At 32.0% G+C, this 21,127-nt stretch overlaps 1 protein-coding gene and 1 long non-coding RNA gene across 3 annotated transcripts; one reads left to right on the top strand and one right to left on the bottom strand.

Annotated features, from left to right (window-relative positions):
• The first annotated feature begins 5,041 nt into the window (after positions 1 to 5,041).
• Positions 5,042 to 7,363, top strand: LOC140174934 (uncharacterized). The gene is made up of 3 exons (XR_011865080.1): positions 5,042 to 5,208; positions 5,449 to 5,577; positions 6,975 to 7,363. It is a non-coding gene; the product is annotated as an uncharacterized lncRNA (long non-coding RNA).
• Positions 7,364 to 9,030: 1,667 nt separating this feature from the next.
• On the bottom strand, positions 9,031 to 20,897 carry LOC112708729 (probable LRR receptor-like serine/threonine-protein kinase At1g05700). Of its 2 annotated transcripts, none has more exons than XM_072203842.1 (13): positions 20,743 to 20,897; positions 20,109 to 20,655; positions 12,569 to 13,059; positions 12,296 to 12,434; positions 12,097 to 12,168; positions 11,708 to 11,779; positions 11,557 to 11,637; positions 11,019 to 11,191; positions 10,660 to 10,898; positions 10,437 to 10,563; positions 10,155 to 10,223; positions 9,865 to 10,054; positions 9,031 to 9,746 (listed from the first exon to the last, which is right to left on the bottom strand). In XM_072203842.1, exons 1-13 carry the CDS (start codon positions 20,834 to 20,836, stop codon positions 9,329 to 9,331), a joined length of 2,712 nt encoding a protein of 903 aa, XP_072059943.1. In that variant the 5' UTR covers positions 20,837 to 20,897; the 3' UTR covers positions 9,031 to 9,328. The 2 variants fall into 2 exon arrangements, with proteins under 2 accessions (XP_072059943.1, XP_072059942.1); XM_072203841.1 differs by having other exon boundaries at positions 20,109 to 20,658; positions 20,743 to 20,875.
• Positions 20,898 to 21,127: the final 230 nt, after the last annotated feature.

Here is a 21,127-nt window from a genome sequence, read left to right as displayed (position 1 = left end):
GCGAAAATCACAAACGACGCGCACGCGTGAGGTATGCGGACGCGTGGGTTGTTTGTGCTAAAGGCTTCATTCTGGCGCCACTCCTGCGCAACTCTCTGTCAATTTTTATTTTTCACTTACACATGATCGACGCGTTCACGTCAGTGACGCTTGCGCATCGTGTGCTCTTTCTCTTTTTTTTTTTAAATTATCCGGTTCCTGTTCTAAAATAGCTGCATGATCAGAAAATTAGTAAAAACTTAATAAAAATCAAATAAGAAAACTACTACGAAAAACAACTAAGACTGAAAAGAAACGATCATACCACGGTAGGTTGTCTCCCACCAAGCACTTTTATTTAAAGTCCTTAAGTTGGACATGTGGTGAGCTCCTTGTCATGGTGGCTTGTGCTTGTACTGATCCAGAAATCTCCACCAATGTTTGTAATTCCAATGGCTACTGGGATCCCAAACCAGGCGCATAACGCCTTTGAACAAGCTGAAGCAAGTGACAAAGTCCCAAGAGTGTTGATTGTGGAAATGAATTCCAGGGTCCCAGACCTTGCTTTTACACCCGTCTTCTTGTGTATCACCATTGTTCCCATCGGGTGGCAAGCGATTTGAATTCTCACAGAGACATCCAAACAACCTTCTAGATACATTCAATTGAGCTCTACACCAATCCTTACACTTCAATTTGGAGCATGCAACCATTTTGAACCTTGCTTGACATCTCTTGCCACTAACCATCTTCCTCTTACGCTTAATGCCACAGAGAGTTCTAAGTTGACCATCCGTCTCTAGTAGCCCATATTCAAGTGGGAAAGTAAGGATTAAGGGTAGGAATTTTACCCACTTGAATGTTGTATTGGATGGTGATGGCTTTGGGAGAGGTCTTGCAAGCTCCACTCCCTTGTGTTCTTTTGTGAATTCTTCCACTTCTTTGCAAGCTTCCTCAATTTCAACCTCTTCCTCTTGGTAGCTGTCTTCTAATTCAATCTCTTCTTCATTGCTTACCAAGGGCATGAGAGGTTGTGCATCTTCGTCTTCTTCCATATGTGAGGGTGGAAAGTTCACTAATTCACTGGAGTATAAACTCCTTTGATTGGTTTCCTCACTTTCTTCCATAGGATCTTGCATTGTATCTCTTGGGAAGGAATTTGTTTGTTCTCCTTCCTGATTCTTGATCATCTTCTCTACATTTTTGACACTCGTCTTTATATCATGTAGGAATTCTTTCATGAGGAGCTCAAGATTTGATGGTATTTGAGATGAATAAGGAGATTGTGGCTCTTGATATGAATAAGAAGGAGATGATGGTTCTTGATATGAAAAGGGAGATGGTGGTTCTTGGTATGGAAAGGGAGATGGTGGTTCTTGATATGAATATGGAGGTGGTGGCTCTTGATAGTTGGAACATGGAGCATTGAATTTTCTTTGGTTTTGACTTTGCCAACCAAAATTTGGATAGTTCCTCCATCCACCATAATATGAATCACTATTCGGGTGTGAGTAGTAACCCATGTGATCTCTCTCCATTATTCTTCTTTAGCACAAAACACTAAAAAGGATTAAACGCACCATGTGGTAAACAGAAAAGCAAAAAAGAAAGAACAGAATTCTAAGAATTAAAATAAAACTAACTAGGAAACACCAAACTTAATTTCAGAAATTAAGAAAAATATTGGTGCTACTAAAAAGAAAATTTTTTTCAAATTTTTTTTTGAAAATTTAAAATTTAATTAAATTTTTTTTCAAAAATCAAGTTTCTTTAAGAAATTTTTTTTTTAAAACGAAATAGGGGGAGGGGGTTCAAATAAAATAAGAATTTTTTTTATAAAAATAGATTTTAATAAAATTAAAAATAAAACGCCTAATCTAAGCAATCACACAACTAATAGTTGTTAATCACAATCAATCCCCGGTAACGGCGCCAAAAACTTGGTGCGGTTTTTATTAACCACACTTACTAACCGGTAAGTGCACCGGGTCGTACCAAGTAATACCTTACGTGAGTAAGGGTTGATTCCACGAGGATTGATGGATTAAGCAACAATAGTATTTGATACGCTTAGTTAGGCAAGCAGAAAAGAGTGTTTTGGTATTCAAAGAATATTAAACACAGACAAATAAATAAGTTGGGAATAATATAATGAGAAGATAGTTAAGGTTTTAGAGTTATCTATTTTTCCGGATTTACTTTTTATTACTAACTAATTTAATCATGTAAAATTTAATTTCATGGCAAACTATATGTGATTAGACCCTAATTCCTTAGACCTTCTTAGTCTCCTCTAAAATTCATTAACTGCCAATTCCTTGGTCAATTAATTCCAATTAGAAGCTACATGATCAAATTCCAGTTTGCATGCCAAAAGAATCCTAATTATCCACAGATAAAGGGATTATATGTCACGTATCCCGTTAAATACAAACAATTAAAAATTCAATATAACATGTTTTCAAGCTGTTGTTCAAGTAAAGAGTTTTTCCAAGTTTTACAAGAACTCAATTAGAACATGGGTCATACTTCCGTTCCACCCAATATTCATAAAATAAAGAGTGAAAACAATTATTGAAATATTAAATCAAAACATGGATTAAATTAGAAAGATCAAACGAATAAATCCATACAAATAGACAGAGTTCCTAACCTTAAAAATGGAGGATTAGTTGCTCATGAAATGTTAGATGTAAATTTGTATAGAATTTCCTAATGGAATCCCCCTAATGGAATGTACCTAATAGAAGAGAAGTCTCCCCTTTCTATAACTCATCCTCATTAATTTAAAATCTAATATCTAAAATTAAGATAATATCTTTTCCTATTTTTCAAATTCAAATTTGAATTTAAATCAGAATTAATTAACTACTCCGCGTCTTATAACGTGGGGACCACTTGGCTTCACTGGATCCGCACCTAACTTGGGTGCTAAAATGGGGCCCAGAAATCACCCCCAGCAGTTTCTACGTTTTCTGCACGTGGCGCATGTCACGCGTACGCGTCGATGGTCTTTTCTGTGAGTCACGTGGACGCGTCGGTCACGCGTACGCGTCGCTGTGCAATTCTTCAATTCACGCGTACGCGTCAGTCACGCACACGCGTCGCCATGGAAAGATCCAAATCACGCATACGCGTCAGTCACGCGTACGCGTCGCTCCTCGCTGCTATCTCCTTTAAATCTTGAGCTGCAGAAACTCCATCAAATCCAGTCGAATGCTACCTAAAATAAACAATTTTGCACAAAACTCAAAATAGCATCCATAGTGGCTAAAACATAATTAATTCTTAATTAAACTCAACAAATTAGATGCAAATTCACGAGAAAAATATAGAAAAGATGCTCACGCATCAGCAGCGTCCAACTTGTTTAGTGCCTAGGTGCTGCCTGTCCGAGTTCTTCGTGAGGAGGTGGGGGGTAGTACCTGCAAAAGACTCTGATACTTAAGTTAGCAAGGGTTTTGGACAGGTTTTTAGTAGAGTAGAACGTAAGTTATACCTGGGGGTTCCAGTGTATTTATAATAGAGCTGCTAATCACCTTTGTTGGAGTAGTTCTATATTTTCTGATAGATAATTATTCTTTTTATCTCAAGAATCTGTTAAGATCTCCCTTCTGGACGTAGCGAAAAAATATCTAGAGTCAGTTACTCGTTAGATCAAGTAGAGTTGGTCCTCTTTGTTGATGTCCGACCTCTTTAAGAGGTCGGACTTTATCGTAAAGGGCCACGTTATTAGTGGGCCTTTTGTCTTGTTGGGCCTGACTTTTATTTATTGGAGCAGGGTATGAATAGTACTCCTATTTGAGCCTGGATCCTTTACGGGTCAGGGTCAAATATTTCACGGCTTCTGTTGTGGACGTCGGGTACTAGCACTTCGGTTTACCCGATGTGTTTGAAATTTTGAATGTTGATGGTGCTTTTAATGGTGGGCAAACGTTGTGCGGCAGTTTTTTCTTGAAATTCGCACACGTTCGCAGAGAAATAAAGGTTCCATTTTTTATATCTGTTATAAAATACCTTTCAGCTCTTCTTCCCCCCTTTTTTGTTTCTGAAAAACTGTGTTGTTTTTCCTTCTCACAAAGAACTTCTTTGTGCCATTTCAATCACTTCTTTTTCTTCCAAGATTTCTTTATCTTGGTCTTTGAAGAATTTTTGCTTTCGCCGTCGTGAAGAGGATCGTCCGTGTGTTTGCTTGTTTAGACGTGCCCTCCCTTTTTTTTACCGTCTTCATCGAGGTTGGTTTTTGCTTCCTCTTTTTCTTGATTCTCATTTCTGTCTGTTTGGGACTGCTGGTTGTTTTTGTTGAGTTTTTATCTACTACTATCATCGCCTCTTTTACGTTTGGTTGAAAAAGACTTGCTTTTGATTTTTTTGTGAGTTTGAGGTTTGGAACGTTTAAGAACATTTACTAACGGAAGACGTTGAAAGGCTTCTCTTTATTGTTGTGGCTATTATTCTTTTGTGTACTGTATTGCCCCTAATGGTGCTGTTTTGATGACGACGTTGTATAAGAGAGGCACCATTTGATTGCGTTGTAGGAGAATTTTTGAAAAGAGTAGCTTTCTTTTTTGTTTTGCTAATATACCTGACTTGTATTGGATGATTTTCGACTTCTTCAAAAAAAGTCTAAGTCCAGTGAGGAATCCAGTCCCGTCCCGCCCCGCCAAAGTCCACAGTTTAAGCGGTGTAGGTTAGATAGACTTTTGATGTGTGGCGGTTTCAATTTTTCCAGCCCAATTCATCTTTTTCGGCTGGTTATGCGAGTCGACTCGGCGGGTTTAGTCCTATGTGTGGGTGTCTTCCTTTTCTTTCTTCTTTTTAAATTCCGATTAAATTAGTAAAGAATTAGTCAATAAAATTAGTTTTTAATAAGGAGGATTAGAAATGTGAATATTATATTAAATTTGGATAGAGCTCGTCGAAACGAGAATTTTGACACCAATTTCAAAAAAAACGGCAAAAAATTAGACCGAACGAGCCGAACCGGTCGAACCAAACCCAAACCGAGCCCGTGGGCCCAACCGGCCAGCATTTAAATGAGCCTAAAAGCTCATTTCCCTTCATTAACGTAACAGAAGTAGCAATGCTCCCAGGGAGGAAGAGAACGCCAAACCTAACGGCAACCTTCAACACGCCATAACTTCTCCGTCCGAGCTCCAATCGCTGCACTGTTTGCGGCCACGCGTTCACCACGTCGAGCTCTACGTTTCTCTCAGAACAATTTTACTGGTAACTTGATTAATCACTTCCAGCCCTCTTTTCTCCCAATTTTCGAATTTTTAATGGGAAGGTTGAATTTCTTTAATTTCTGATGTTTTAGGATCCAATTAGCTTGAGAAAAACGTTTACTCTTGCTTATATGAAGCTTGGGTAATGTGAGAATACAATAATTTTATTTTAATTTCATTGAATTTGAGCTTTGAGTACTAAATTGGATATATATATATATGTGTTATGAATGTGTATTAGGTTGTGAATAAATAATTGGAGCTTGAAATTGTGAATACTGGAACTTGGAGGAAGCGGATTAGTTGAGATTTTGAGGGTCGAGTTCTTTTATAAAAATTATCTTGGAATAATACTTGGGAATCGGCTAAGGTATGGTTTAGGTTTCTTGTAATTAATATATAATGTTATGTGAAAACTTAGGCTAGATGACCATAGGATAGGTTGGATTGCATGTGTATATTTAATGCTTAGTATCCTGTTGATGAACATGGTTGGTTTGGTGCTTGTTGGTTAACTGGTGATTTGGTGAATTATTGATTTGAGGTATAACTATTCTGGAGGTTGTTGTGATAATGGGGTATTTTGTGTTAAAAGCCTAGGATTTATGAACTATGATTCTTAGTTGAATTTTGGTTGATGGATTTGAATATTGTATGAGTATAATTGTTGATTTGAGGTAGATTTATTGTGGTGATTGTTATGATGATGAGGAAGGGTATATTGAATTGAAAAGAATGCAGGTTTGGACCCGAAAAGGGTGGCAAAGTCCGAGTTTTAGAGGAGATACTGCCGAAATTTTATAAAAATAAGAGATTTTGTTTATATGATTATTTAAAAAGATTTAGATTCAAAAGTTATATGATTTGATTTTGAGTTATTAAGAAAATGAGCATGTTTTAAGTTTGACTCATTAAGAAAAGAATGAATTATGTTTTGAATTAGAACTATTGTTGAACGGAATGGGAGGTGTGATAATGAAAGATAAGGATTGAATATGATTGATGTATGATGATGAATGAGATGCGATTGAGAATGATGTGGATGTTGATGAATTATAATTGAATTATTTATATGGCTTGAATAATTTAATGATCTGAGATACGAGGTTCCCTGGATTAAGTGCCGTGACTTGCCACCACGTGTACCAAGTTGAAAACTCGATACTCTGTTGACCCTACGACGTAAGTGTGACCGGGCACTATATAAATTCTCGGGAATGTTACCCCCATTGAGTAATATTGATTATTTGAGATAAAGCTATGCATAGACTCTTGGGGATGCACGTCGGGGAAGAGTCTAAGGACAATTCAGACTTGTCAGGTTGGCTGGATAACCGACAGATGAGCCTCATCAGCCATAGGATAGGCATGTATCATATGCATATTACTTGAATTACTTGCTTGTGCATTAGTTGGGTGTGTCTAACTGTATTTGTCATGTTAAATGTGTAATTGTTACCTGCTGTATTTGTAACCTTCTTGTGCTTGCTTATATCTGTTTAATTATCTGTGAAATACTGAAGGAAGTGGAGGTATGGAGGAATGGCAGTATGGGATTTAGATTTAAGGTTAAGTTAAGTTAGGTTTAAATATTCTTAGAAAACCACCTTTTATGGCTTTTGTTTAATACTTTAAGCTCTATAATCTGAGAGTCGGCGTTCTAGGATTGCCTCTGGCATTCCCAGGACCTTATATATTATGTGTGTGGCACCTTTACCATACTGAGAACCTCCGGTTCTCATTCCATACTATGTTGTTATTTTTCAGATGCAGATCGAGAGGCATCTCGTTAGGCGTCTGGACTCTTGAAGCGGAGTGGTTGCTGGGTAGTTTTGCTATACAGTGATATATATATGTGTACTTAGTTTTCTCTTCACATAACTTGTTCTTTTTTATCCTCTTAGAGGTTTATGGAGAGGCAGGATTGTGTATATGTACATTTGGGTTTTGGATATGTATATGTATGTATATATGTGTATATATTCTCTAGCCAATCTTGACTTCGCTGGCTGAGTTAGGAGCTCGTTATTTTGTATCTTTGACTCTCTGTTCATGTTTTGGGTTATTTTACACTTGACAGCTGTAACTTTCTTAGCACGCAAGTTAACTCGTTTCTCGAGTCCTGCGCTTTTATTTTCGCGATTTTTGTTTCCTCTATTTTTCAAGACTCCTAGCATATTATAATTCTTCTGCTATTATATATTCACATTTTATTTTAGAGGTCGTAATATCACACCACCTCTACTTTACGACTTAAGCGTAAAGCTCTGGGTGGTAGGGTGTTACATTCTTCTTTTTTTTTCTTTCTCTTCTCATGTCCTCTGTTGGTGTCTTTTTCCTTCTCTTCTTATCTTTTATGTAAGTGTGAATAAATATTGAGGGTATTTTTGTAATTTAATAAATAAAATGTATTGTTTTTAAGTTTTTATTTTATGCGTGATATTCGTTTTATTTAATGAAATATTTTGTTAATTTTAATTTTTTTAACGGTAGAGATTTAATTACAAAATTTGATATAATATAGAGTCTAATTAAAAAAAATAGAGATCTAATTGAAAATTTAGTAAAATTATAGGACCGACAGATAGAATTATTAAACCTAAAAAAAATGTTCAAATTAGGACTCAACAAATTTCAAATATGATTTTATTCCTCTAGAAGTATCTGAAAATTGAGGGGGTAATTAACTAATAGTCTAGTTTGACATATATTTATTTAGTGCAGATAGTTAGTTAGCCATATTTAGAAAGTAATCTGGTTAGTAAGCTTTTAGTTGGTAGTTTTTTGTTTTGGTTGTCATGCTGACTCAGCAAGTGGTTGTGCATGAATGTAAATATTCCTTGCCCGAGTTGGTAATGACTAATGAGCGTGAAGAAAACATTTTTCTTCAAAACCAATTCTGGTTCTAATTAACAAAATATGGCACTTCTTAGTATAACTTATAAGTCTATAACAAATAGGAGGCATAGACTGTAAGAAAAGAGACTAATACAACTCTCATTATTTTGATTTTAGAGAAAAATTAGAGATCAGAGAGATGCACACCATTGTATTTGAGAATTCATAAATCAAGTAAGAAGTTTAATTTCTTTAGTGTTTTCGCCTTGCTTTTTGTATTCTTCCTATTTCATCTTTTATACTCACTTAGCTTCCATATCCTCCTAATACAACCTATATACTTAAACATTTGGCAACTCCAATAAAAAAAACCAAAGTCAATGTTAAAAATGAAAACAGAAATGAAAAAAAAAAAGAATGTAAAGTGGGATCACTCCAAGATCGTTGGGGGAACGTAAAAAATAAAGAGAAAAAAAAGAGAATATTAACATTTTTAATAAAAAAGTTGATTAATATTGATTCAAAGATAAAATAAATACAAGATTAAAAGTATTAATTATCTAACATTTTTAGTTAAGAGAAAGCACACACTTCTTAAGACTACTATATTAGGAGAGAGGCTTAATATAAGATTGTTGTATGAAGCTGTAAAAAAAATAAGAATTTGAAAAGAAAATGTGGAGGGGGGTGGGGATAATGTTTGCTGTACAAAACAATAGGATTTTTTTTCCCTCAATTTACACACTAAACCAGGTTTAGAAACCTCAAAAAAGCATTGTAATATATACCAACTCCCCTAAATCTTTTTTTTTTCAAGGACTAATCTATCTAAGGGTTTGCTGCTAGCCAATGGATTGCTGTATGCACAAAGTGAGATTTGAACTCCTGACACTTGTTTAAAGTGACGAGTAAACTGACCACTCGACCAATCCAAGTTGGTTAACACTCATTTAACTTAGTCATGCTATATACAAGTACTAGTATATATAAATTTTCTTCTTTCATTACAATTATTAGATAAATGATTATGATAATCTCATCACTAAAAAATACAAGACACAAAACTTAGTTTGTTTGATGATAACTGAATATAACAGATCTTGTTATATATAATAAAATACAAAACGACAAATCAAAAGACAAAATAGCTAACTTGCTAGCTAGCTTGAATATAGAAAACCTTATTACAACAAACTGAACTTATAATGCAACATAATTCCCAAGCTGTTTTATTTTATTTCTGGTACAGTAGTACTAGTATTAATTAGGAATGAACTATGAACCTACCTAGCTATGGGAGTGATATCAGTACTAATCAAGTTCAGACTAACCTGCTCAACTAAATCTTTATTTTGAAGGTCACAACTATTATGTTTTCGAGCTAACTCTGCAGCCAAACACTCCTTTAGCTCTTTCACTATATCACTCATGTATGGCCTCTCCATCGAAATGGTAGACACAGAGGCCATTGCTATTTCAACTGCTCTCCATGCAGAGTTACTGTCAAAATCTCCTTGTAACCTTGAGTCAACAACTTTTGTTATATCCCCTTCAGCAATCATGGAATTAACCCGTTGACTTATATGATGAATCATGTCTTCTCTTACTATTATCACTGGCTGACCTGTGATTATCCTTAAAAGAACTACTCCAAAACTATACACATCACTTTTTTCTGTCAATCTGTTTGATGTCGTGTACCTAACACAACGAATCGAATAATAATTTGATTAGTTAATTTTTGGTTATCTCTTATAAAATTTCTTTCAATAATCAATGTGATGGATAATTAAATATATCATTGAAATTAAACACATACTCAGGATCTAGGTAGCCTGGAGTTCCGGCCACAATTGTCGATACATGCGTATCTCCGTCAGTCGCAAAACATTTGGACAATCCAAAATCAGCCAGTTTGGCATGGAAGCTTTCATTTAATAGAATATTTGTGCATTTTACATCTCTGTGGATTATAGGTGGCTTACAACCATTATGCAGATATTCCAATGCTGGATTTAAGTTTCCACCATGTATAGATAGTTATTAGTTATGAGCGAAAATTTGACGAAAACATTAAATTTACATATAAATTATTTTTCTTGCACTAACCTTGGGCGGCATCTAATGCTATTTGAAGTCTATCTTCCCAATTCAAGGACCTTCCGCTGTTCGTTTTTCCTTTATAAAAAAGCAAGAGATTTCATAGTGTTAAAAAAAAGTAATATTCTTTGTTATACTCTATATAAAATAAAAGAATTTTTTAGTTAAAAAATATAAGATCAATTATAAATTTTAAAATATAAAGATTTATTTTTAAATTTGATAAAAATTATATAGACTTTCTCATTTATTCAACTATACTAAAATAGAAATAGTTGTACGTGATCACACCTGAAACATGTTCATCTAAGTTTCCATTTGCCATGTATTCATAGATGAGCCCTATATTAGTTTCTTCATTGCAGTAGCCAATAAGAGAAGTCAGATTTCGGTGATGTACTCTCATTAGAAGCTTAACCTGTCATTCAAAAGCCATTTTTTGTTTTTATCAAATACAGCAACAATATAATTTAGATTGAGAATTCTTTCACTTGTGGATATTTTGAGCACTTGCCTCTGCAACAAATTGCTGATATCCATGCACTGAAGATAGGGAAAGCATCTTGACAGCCACTTGAATGTCCTCAATAAAGCCATGGTAAACTGTTCCGAATCCACCTCTGCCAAGAATCCTATCAAAGTTGTTGGTCATCTTAACAACCTCATTAAATGAATATTGTCGTTGCTTCGATTCCAATTCTGTCCCCTTAATTGAACTACGACGCTTCCCAAGAATAATGTTCCTAGCAGCAGCTGATTTTCATGAAAATTTTCAGTTATTCACAGATTATTTCGAGTTATGGAAAACAAATTCATTCGTCTGTTTCATAAAAGATTCCATATATATGATATTTAGGACTTAGGAGCAGTTACCATATCGCTTTCTCCGGTGAAAGATTATAACTGCTGCTATAATCACTAGAAGCACTAATATCCCTGCAATTGATGCTACCACTGCAATAACTGCATTATTCTCTTTCTTTCTTGTATCATTTGTTTGCGGGTTGCATGAAGTTGATGCACATAAATTTGGATTTTCCCCCACACTAGAATAAGCATTGATAGGACAACAAAAGTCAGAGAAAGGTTATGTTTGGTTACTCATAACTACTTAAGAAATTGTGTGAGCATTTATGAGAAAGTCTAGGGGGCTAGCACTTTTATTGAAATCTGGCCAGCACTTAACCATCAAAAGGAAAATGAGTAATCCTACACTATTAGATGTCATCTCCCACCGTTAAAAATATTGATGATGACTAATTGATGGCTATACAACATAAATTCTGCTAGCCCCTAGCATTTATCATTTAGTTAATTAGTAGTAGTATGATATATATAAGCAAAGCATCTTCAATGTCAAATATATATTGTTGATTCTTGGTTTTAAGTATTTATATCAAGGATAATATACCTCAAGGATAATAGACCATCACTTTGTTTTTGAAGGAGTTCATTTGAAATTGAACCTGTTAGGGTGTTGTTAGCCAAGTTTCTGCAAAGGCAGAAGACAAACATGACATCCTTTATCAAATTTTATAACCAATCAAAGCATGTGGACTTACAAGTATTCCAGCGATTGCAGTTGTGCCAGAAAAGACGGAATAGTCCCACTTAAGTTATTGTTTGATAAATCTCTGAGATGGCAATTCAAATGCACAATTACAATCCAGAAACAGAAAAAAAATACAAATGTAATCAAATTATTGAAGTGCATTATACATATATATGGGTCATTCTAGTATGATTATATTATGGTGTTTACTATGATTATAGTATTTTAAAAATTATGACTAGAATTAAAATGTCATTTTTTTATTGTTAAACAACATTTTTTAAAAACGTTATTTAATTTATTAAAAAATGTGATTTTAATTTTAATAACACTAATTAATATAATCACCATAGAATATATATATATTAACCAAATGAGATAGATGAGATAGGTACTCACAAGGATTTTATCATGGTAAGCTTGGAAATATCAGCAGGTATATCTCCGGTCAGTCCACTTGAAGACAAATTCCTTTTAATATTCCATTTCCAAAAATATTAATTATTATTTCAATAATGAATTTATGGTTGGTTTTTGTAATTAAACGGTTAAATGGTTTCTAATTTATGTATTATTATTTAATGAATTATAAACTTACAAGGATGTGATTCTCAGAAAGCCATCAAAAGAGCTACAGTCTACACCTTGCCACTTGTATGCAAGGGGGGCACATGGATCTCCTTCCCAGTTTCTACTGTTCACCCTATAAGTCCTCTTGATGTTTGTGACTGCATCCACTGGTGTGTATATATATTCATCATAATCAAGATTCAAGAGTACACGAGAAGCAAGCTAAATAATAATATGCATACACGAATGAAAAGAAGAAGCTAATTAAGTTTAGACAAAATTAAACAGCAGCAGAATATACCATCATCTTTTTGGGTTTCTAACTGTGATGAGAAATCTTTCACTGAATAAATCTCAAGAGCATTGATGATGGGTGGAAGGGAGGAAGATTCTGTCCGAAAAAGGGAAATGTGATACTTTTTGCTTCCATACCAAGGGACATTAGAATAAGTGGAATCCGCATTAGCGTATGAGAGTTCCACTGTTGCCCAAAACACGCCATTTATGGTGATATTGATTGAACTTGTTTGATTTGGAGCCAGCTTCCGAAGGTCAGCGAAGTGAAAGTAGAAATAGTATTGGTGCTGAGTTTCATTGTTATGATAATCATCCTCCCAGTAGAAGTCTAATGAGGCAGTAGCATTTTTTGGTGTAGCTGAAGTCTCCAATACAACAACTGGTACTTTAAAGTCATTCTGATCCAAGTCATCGTTGCTAAGTCTACTGCTTAATTGTGTCCACTTTTGGTCCCAATAAGGCTCCCATATCCGGTCATATGGATCATCTTTATACCTGGATACCACTTTCATTAAAATTTAATTAATATTTAATTAAAAAAATATGTAATTTTATATTATTAAATATAATTTTATACTATTAAAAATATTAATAATAACTAATAATTAGTTTAAATCACAAAATATATTAATTTTCTAACACTAATAATAATAATAATAATAATTTAACTAACATATGTCTTTGAAACATATAATAAGATTATTGTTAATAAATTTTTTTAAATATTTTTTAATAAATATAAAATAAATACATTAAAAATTTAATTTTTTATATTTTTAATAATTTTTTTAATTTATAATTTTTTTGAAAGAAGAAACAAGCTCAATACATTCAGTAGAGCGTATGAGACAGAAAATAAACACGAAGCAACTCTTATGTCATTTCTGGTATAGCCATTAGTAAAATGAGTTAGTTTCACACTATTTTTTAGAGCAACAAAACGATCTAGCAATGCAATTAACTACAACTGTTGCTTTGTTTTGAAAAATGAATTCATTTCTACACAACAAGATATTTCATATAACTGAGAAGAATCCCCTAACCATGTTTTACGCTCGGTCTTTTCTCATACACATTGTCCTCCAACTCTCAAAGTGTTCTTTTATGGACCCTGTGATGCTCCAAACACGACCCACATGAGTAATTTATGCGCACCATACTTGCCAAGCATACTCACACGTAACAAACAAATGTTGTACAGATTCAACTTCCTTGTTACACATAACACAAACATTATCATTCTAATCAATGATGCCAAATCTACTCAAGATGTCCTTTGTATTAACTCGACCTACTGGCACAAACCAAATAAACAACTCAACTCGAGGGGGCACAGTCTTTTCCAGATTCCATTTGTGAACTTGTAGCTAAGGATATCATCCGTCAAAGTCTGTTCCTGCAAAACTTGCACAAATGAATTAATAGTATAAACGCCTTCCTTGTCAAATTTTCATACCACTCTATCTTGTACACATGCTATCAATCTCATAGCATACAAGATATCAAGCAATTGATTCAAACTGTCAGTCTTTTATTGGCGGAGTTTCCTCGATTGGAAGTTTCACACATACTTTATCCCATCTCAAAATCCATAGTCTCCAATTACAGATTCTTTGTTATTTGAAATCAAGACGAGTTTCAAAAATAATTTTTTTAACTTTCCTAATTGTAACCATGTATCATCCCAAATTTTGGTTGATCTACCATCTCTTACTTCCATAACAAGTCCATCAATTATCTTTTGTCTGACATTTTATCCTTCTATTTGCAGGTGACATATATCTCTTCACAGGCCCTCTTTGCTAGTAAAGCTTGAGTAGACAATAACTGGCTAGGGTTCAAATTATTGTACAAGCACACAATCTTCTTCCATAATGGACAATCTTTTTAAAAAATCTCCACCACCACTTAAATAATAAGGCGGTGTTACGAACCATCGCATCTCTCACACCTAACCCTCCCAGTTTCTTTGGTATCTTAACATGTGTCTTTAGAGTACAACTTAATTAAACTCTAATAATAATAAGGGTTAAGTACTTTTTTCGTCCCTAAGATCTGATGTCAAAATCAAAATCGTTCTCGGCCTTTTTTTTATTAAAATCATCCTCAACATTACAAAACATTATAAAATCATCATTTTGTACCTCAGTTTTAATTTTTTGACCAAATTACCCTTAACAATTAATAAAAATAATATTAAAAAATAAAAACAAACCCGCCAAACACCTAGTCACCCCCGATATCTCTTCCTCTCCATCCCCTTCCTCCTACTCTCTTTGAACACCCCCTTTCACCCTAACAAAAATCCCAATTCTTCTTCTCTTCCTTTCTGCTACCTTATCATCTCCGCCCCGCATCCTTGTCCACCTTCTTCTCCCTCTCCATCATCACCAATCTCAACCCTTCTTCTGTTGGCGTCGGCCTTACCTTCCTCATCTCTTACTATGACCACTCCCTCGACAATCCCGACCCCTCCTTAACCCTCGACGATAACTATGTCGGCATTGATCTCAACGGCGCTGTTTCAGCTCAGGCTGCCGATTTGGGTCTCCTATTCCAGTGCAGCCTCCACCATCACGTTGTGACTGAGGTGGGAGCTACTCTGTCGACGTCGAGCTCTATCACCCACAGCTACGACAGTGTCAGCAGCAATAGGTTTTCGCACATCACTTTCTTCTTTATTTTTTTATTTTTTTATTTTTGAAGAACGTAAACATCATTTTTTTATTTTTTAAGTTCTATTGTTGCTGATTTTGAATTTGAAGTTACGGTTGATAATTGTTATATTGTTGTTAAATCTACAATTTCTGTTAATTTATTTTGTGGATGTTGCTGTTGCTGTTGATTTATTTTGTGCTTGTTGTTGTTGCTGAATTCGCTATTGTTGAATTTACTGAAATTGCTTAATTTAGTTGTTGTTATTGCTGAATTTAGTTTGTGGGTAGGTGATAGTAATTTAGGATGATAAACAGGTAGTAGAGAGAAAGAAGGTGTGATGGTTATGGTGACAGTGGAAAGTGGTAATGGTTATGGTGGCCGTGGTAATGACATCGAGGAAAAGGAGAGGAAGAGAGATGCGTAGCGATGATGATGATGATACAGGAGTTAGTGGTGAGGATAAAGAGAATTTTTTATTTTTGTTTAAGGGCAAAATTATTCAAAAAATATCGTTTATCGATTAAAGGACGATTTTATAACATTTTGTAACGTTGAAGATGATTTTAATATGAAAAAAGGTCAAAAACAATTTTAATTTTGATCTCAGACCTTAGAAACAAAAAAGGTATTTAACCCTAATAATAATAATAATAATAATAATAATAATAATAATAATAATAATAATAATAATAATAATAATTTTATCTTTTCTATTAAATCATCAACTTTCCATTCTATTCCATTATCTAGTTTAGGATTGGCAATATAGATATAATTCTATCCGTGAATTTAAATTCTCTTTAAAATTCAATCTTATTTTGTCCGCACGTTGAAAATATCTTAATCTTAATCTTATTTGCACCCTAAAATTTCAAACCCTATCTTACTCGATTTTACTCAAAACAAATAAAATTTTTTCAATCAAACGTAATATTTAATCATTTCATATTACATAAACATACTAATAAAATATAAAATATAAAATTAAATCTATATAAAAATTAAAAATAACAAAAACATAATAATGATCATGTTGAAGTTATAGAAAAAGAGAGGGTGTGGGTTCACATAAATATATGACAAACACATAAATAAATGATAAAGGCTTTTTTAATTTAAATAAAATAAATTCTTTCTTTATTCGTTTAAATTAGGGTATAGAAATTTATCAATTTGTGTATTTAATTGTATTTTTATTAGTAAAAAAAGCGAAAACAAAAATTACAATGTTTATGCTAGTGTTTGAAGTGAAAAAAATACATATATATGTTTTTTATGATCATCTGAGAGAGAAAATTATGATCATCTCCCACTCTTCATCGTAAATCAATTGATAATGATTTTTTTTCATCTTCTTTTGGGTTTATTATTGTCAGATTTAAATCTTTTAAATTTTAAATTTTATTTTAGAAGATAAAGTATGATCTTTTATAATTTATTTTATAAATAAAACAAAAAAATATAAAAAAAAATTATTCAAAAATAAAAAATCATGCTTTCTCCTCTAAATTAAAATTTCAAAATTTAAAAAATCTAAATTCATTTGTCGGCCTTGATTGAAAAAATAGGGAGAAAAAAATTGCTCCAATCCATTGACCATTTTCATTGTTGCTAACACCAATCTAAATATTATCATTTTTATTTCCACTTTTTTTACCAGAAAAAACATAATTAAATATTTAAAACGGCAGAATTGTGTAGTATTTGAATAAATAAATAATTTATTTTATTTAAATGAAAAAAACCTAAATGATAAACACATACGAAAGAGAAAAAGATTACAAAATATTTACGTACCACTATCAAATTCAAGTGTCCCTTAAATAATGTTCAATTTTCTCATTCAAAATCTCCTCTGATTCTGCTTCCTCTTTATAACTTATTAGTTATAATCAATAGTCAATGGTTATTAATTATAATAAATAGTCAATTATATAAACAATCTATTAGAATATTAAAGATATAATTATTTATGTTATTTTTTTATTTATTTTGTTAAATTTAAAAAAGTTGAATTTAATTAAAATGATGATCAAATATTATTAAAATATTATTTAAAAAATTATTAAATTATTATTTACTTTCAATAAATTGTTTAATATTTTTATTAGTGTGCAGAAATTTTATGATTGGACCAAATTGAATCAAGCCCACTGTGATTTAAAGTTTGTTCAGCTTTTAAGCAAAATTATTTCATTCTAAGTGGCTGAATTTTTAAAAGAATAGTAAAACAATTAGATTAAGAAGCTAATACAAAGCCCAAGTCAACATTCTCTTGGTCCAACATCATCATTGATCCCAACTAGAAGAAGAAATGGATCAAGACTTGGTTCGATTACTTACTTTTTTTGTGATTGGAATTCAAAATTCAATTTGGTTAAATGTACTCCTTTCTTGGTTTCAACTTTAGAAGCTTTTTCTTCTATATTAAAGGTGAACGACCAAGGGTTAAGATCAAAGAGAGAAAGTGAAAGTACAGAGTTTTCATAGCTATCCGAGCTTCCTGAGTTCTTCTCTTTCAATGGTATTAATTTTGTTTTCTTTTTCTTAGTTTTGTCTGTCTATGTCTCATAGTGAAAAAAGTAAATATGGTGATGTTTGTAAGAAAAAGCCAATGAAAAAAAAAGGTAGTGATCAAAATTAGAGAAAAAGCCAAAGATATCTCAGAGTTTTTTTATACATCTTTCTGTTGTGTTTCATGATCCTGTGATGATTTGTCCTAGATAGGAATGGGTAGTTTCTAGGAAGAAATTGGTGTTTGTGATATTGTGAAAACATAGTGAAATTCCATTATTGTTGTGATGGAGACTGGATGTAGGCCACATTGCACCTAATGGTTGAACCATGATATATCTGGTGTTAATTCTTCTTCCCTACTCCTTTCTCTGTTTCTATTTATCAGGAGACAAAAATAAAACTAGTTCTCAATTTGGTACGAGGCAAACAAAAATGTCTCTCAACTCAATACGAGACAAAAAGCAGAAATATCTCCTGAAGTTTTTTAAAAAATCAGAAATTAATATTAAAAAAAAGGGGCTAAGATTCAACCTCTTTCTCTTAGCCACTAATTATCATCAAGTTTAAATTTTTAAAATAAGTGGTATTATGACATAGTTTTAAAATTATATATATGTCCGAAAAATAATTTTTATTTGAGAAAAAATATTAAAAATATAACTCATTGATGAAATATTATTGTCAATTTAAATTTTTAAAATGTGTGATATTATGACATAATCAAAATAAAATATATGAATGATAGTTTTCAGCTCAAATTAAAAATAATTGATGAAATATTACCATCTTCACCAAAGGCACAAATCCAACACATGCCCAAATGAGAGCATCGACATTCTTATGAATAAGTTCTTATTTATTTAAATTATGAGCTTGAATACTAATAGCATGTTTGGCCGTTATTATTTTGTTAAAAAAAAATTTTTTAATAAAAAAAGTTCTTTTTTAATTTTTTAACGTGTTTGGCAAATTTTTAGTAGTAAAAATAAAAATACTAGTAAAATAAAAAAAGATCTTTTTTAAGAAGCTGTAATTTACATCTTTTTTAAAAGATATTTTTTTCTTAAAAAAAAAGATATTTTTCATGTAATAAATAAATAAAAAGTACTTTTATATTGTTATATCCAAACATAATTGATAGATAAAAAGACTTTTTTACATGAGATATCCAAACATAAAATTACTTTTACTTCTCTATAAGATCTTTTAAAAAAAGATAATTCGAAAAAAGATTTTTTCTTAAAAGCTCACCCAAACAAATCCTAAGTGTTTGTTTGTGCATCATTATTTTGATAAAAAAAAATTTTAATAAAAAAAGATCTTTTTTATTTTTTAGTTTGTTTGACAAATTTCTAGTAATAAAAGTAAAAATATTAAAAAAATAATAAAAAATTATTTTTTTTGAGAAGTTGTAATTTATATTTTTTTTGAAAGATCTTTTTCTCTTTAAAAAAAGATGTTTTTCATGTAATAAATAAACAAAAAAATACTTTTATATTGTTATACCTAAATATAACTGATAAATAAAAAGATCTTTTTGTATGAGATACTCAAACATAAAATTATTTTTACTTTTTTTTATAAAATTTTCTAAAAAAAATAACTAAAAAAAAATCTTTTTTTAAAAGTTCACCCAAACAAACTCTAAAAAAATACCCTAATAATGTAATAGTAGGATATTAAGAACATTATCACCACGCTCTTCAAATAGAGCGGAAAAGCTTCACTTCCTTTGAATTTAAGTGTGAATATCAAAATCATTGTTAGGAGTTTGATCAACACTCAACCACTTCCTGACATAATCCAAGACGCACAGACACACTCATATACAGTCACAGAGTGACACACACAAACACGAGTACAGCACAATAAATTTGGTTTTCATATATAGTGGGTTAAATAAGTAAAAATGTACAAATAAAAAAGCTTAAAACATAAAACTATTAAAAATAAAAAAATAAAATTTATTTAAAATATTGAGAATTAAATTGAATCAAATTAAATATTTTAAAATTTTAAAATTTTTGATAAATATTAAAAACAAATTGCATATATAATTTATTTAAAAAAAATCAGGAACCAACGTTTTTAATATAAAAAATTAAAATAGAGTTGGTCAGTATTAGTTTAAATATAAAAAAAATGTTAGTCATATAACAATTATCTTTATTCTCGTAATAATGAAATTCGTACATATTATAAACTAAATACTCATCTGTATAGTTTTTTCTTTTTTTTATTTTGTATTTTATAGTTTTTCACTTTGTGAAGATACGATGAATTCAACCAATGTAACAAGTAATAAGTTTCTATTACTGTTAAGTTGCAAATATGAATGAATTATATATATTTGAAAAAAAGGGACTCGCCTGTATGTTAAGTTGGTGATACCAAAAGCCAACCTTCGGAATCGTGCCAATGATGTAGATCCGTCTTCAGTGACATAAGTAGAGTTGGCATTGTCCAAAATCCTCATTTCTATAACTGAAATGAATGGTGTCCCTTTGCCTTTATTAACCATACAGATATGGATATAATCCGTCGATAGAGTGTGTATAATTTCATAATTTATGCTGACTGATGAATCTGTAAATTTCACCGTGTCCCAAAAATGAACTCCAAGATAAAGATCAAATTCTGGGAGCTTATTAAGACCATCATAGTTTCCGTACAGGAAACTAGCTCTGATTAAATATCTAGTAGCACTAATTACATTTATTCTGTAACAGTTTCTTGTTCCATAAGGAAAGCTCCGAAGATAAGTAAAGTATTGTGGATGAGTAGTCTTATCTTGGGGCGACACAGTCTTACTCACACCAGAATCAATAAAATTAGCATCTGAAATGTAATTGATTCCGGTGCTCTTCTCAGTATAGTTGGAATTTTCAGGTAGTCCACAATCTATACTAATGAATCCTGCTAGAAATCACGAAACTTTATTATGTAGGTTAAAGAAATTGCAAAATTTAAAATGACTGTTCAAATTTTAATAAGTAATCAAACCTGATTGATCCTGGCCTTGGACCGTGGCTACGAAAGAAAGAGCTGCAAGTAGTAGAAAAAGGGAATTCGCGATCTTCTTTGCCATTGCATGCATATCCTATTTTGTTTGGGGTGACAAAGATGAGTGGTTCAGTGCTGCTATTTAACTAAAGCTCAAGATTTTTAATATACAAATTATGCGATTTTTAAAATTCATCCGGAAAGGAGAAGAAAAAAAATTCCTACGTCAGCTTCTATATTATTCCTTCTTAGGATTTTTTATTTATTATTTATTTTGTGATAATAATTTATGGTAAATATTTTTATGATGACATTTTCACATGAAGATAGCATTGCAGACTATTAGATAAGTTGATATAATTGACTAAATATGTTTAATTAACTA

This window comes from Arachis hypogaea, chromosome 9, assembly GCF_003086295.3.
Source record: "Arachis hypogaea cultivar Tifrunner chromosome 9, arahy.Tifrunner.gnm2.J5K5, whole genome shotgun sequence".
Lineage (NCBI taxonomy): Eukaryota > Viridiplantae > Streptophyta > Magnoliopsida > Fabales > Fabaceae > Arachis > Arachis hypogaea.
Note: the sequence above shows the minus strand (reverse complement) of the source record. Positions and strands in the feature narration are given on the sequence as shown.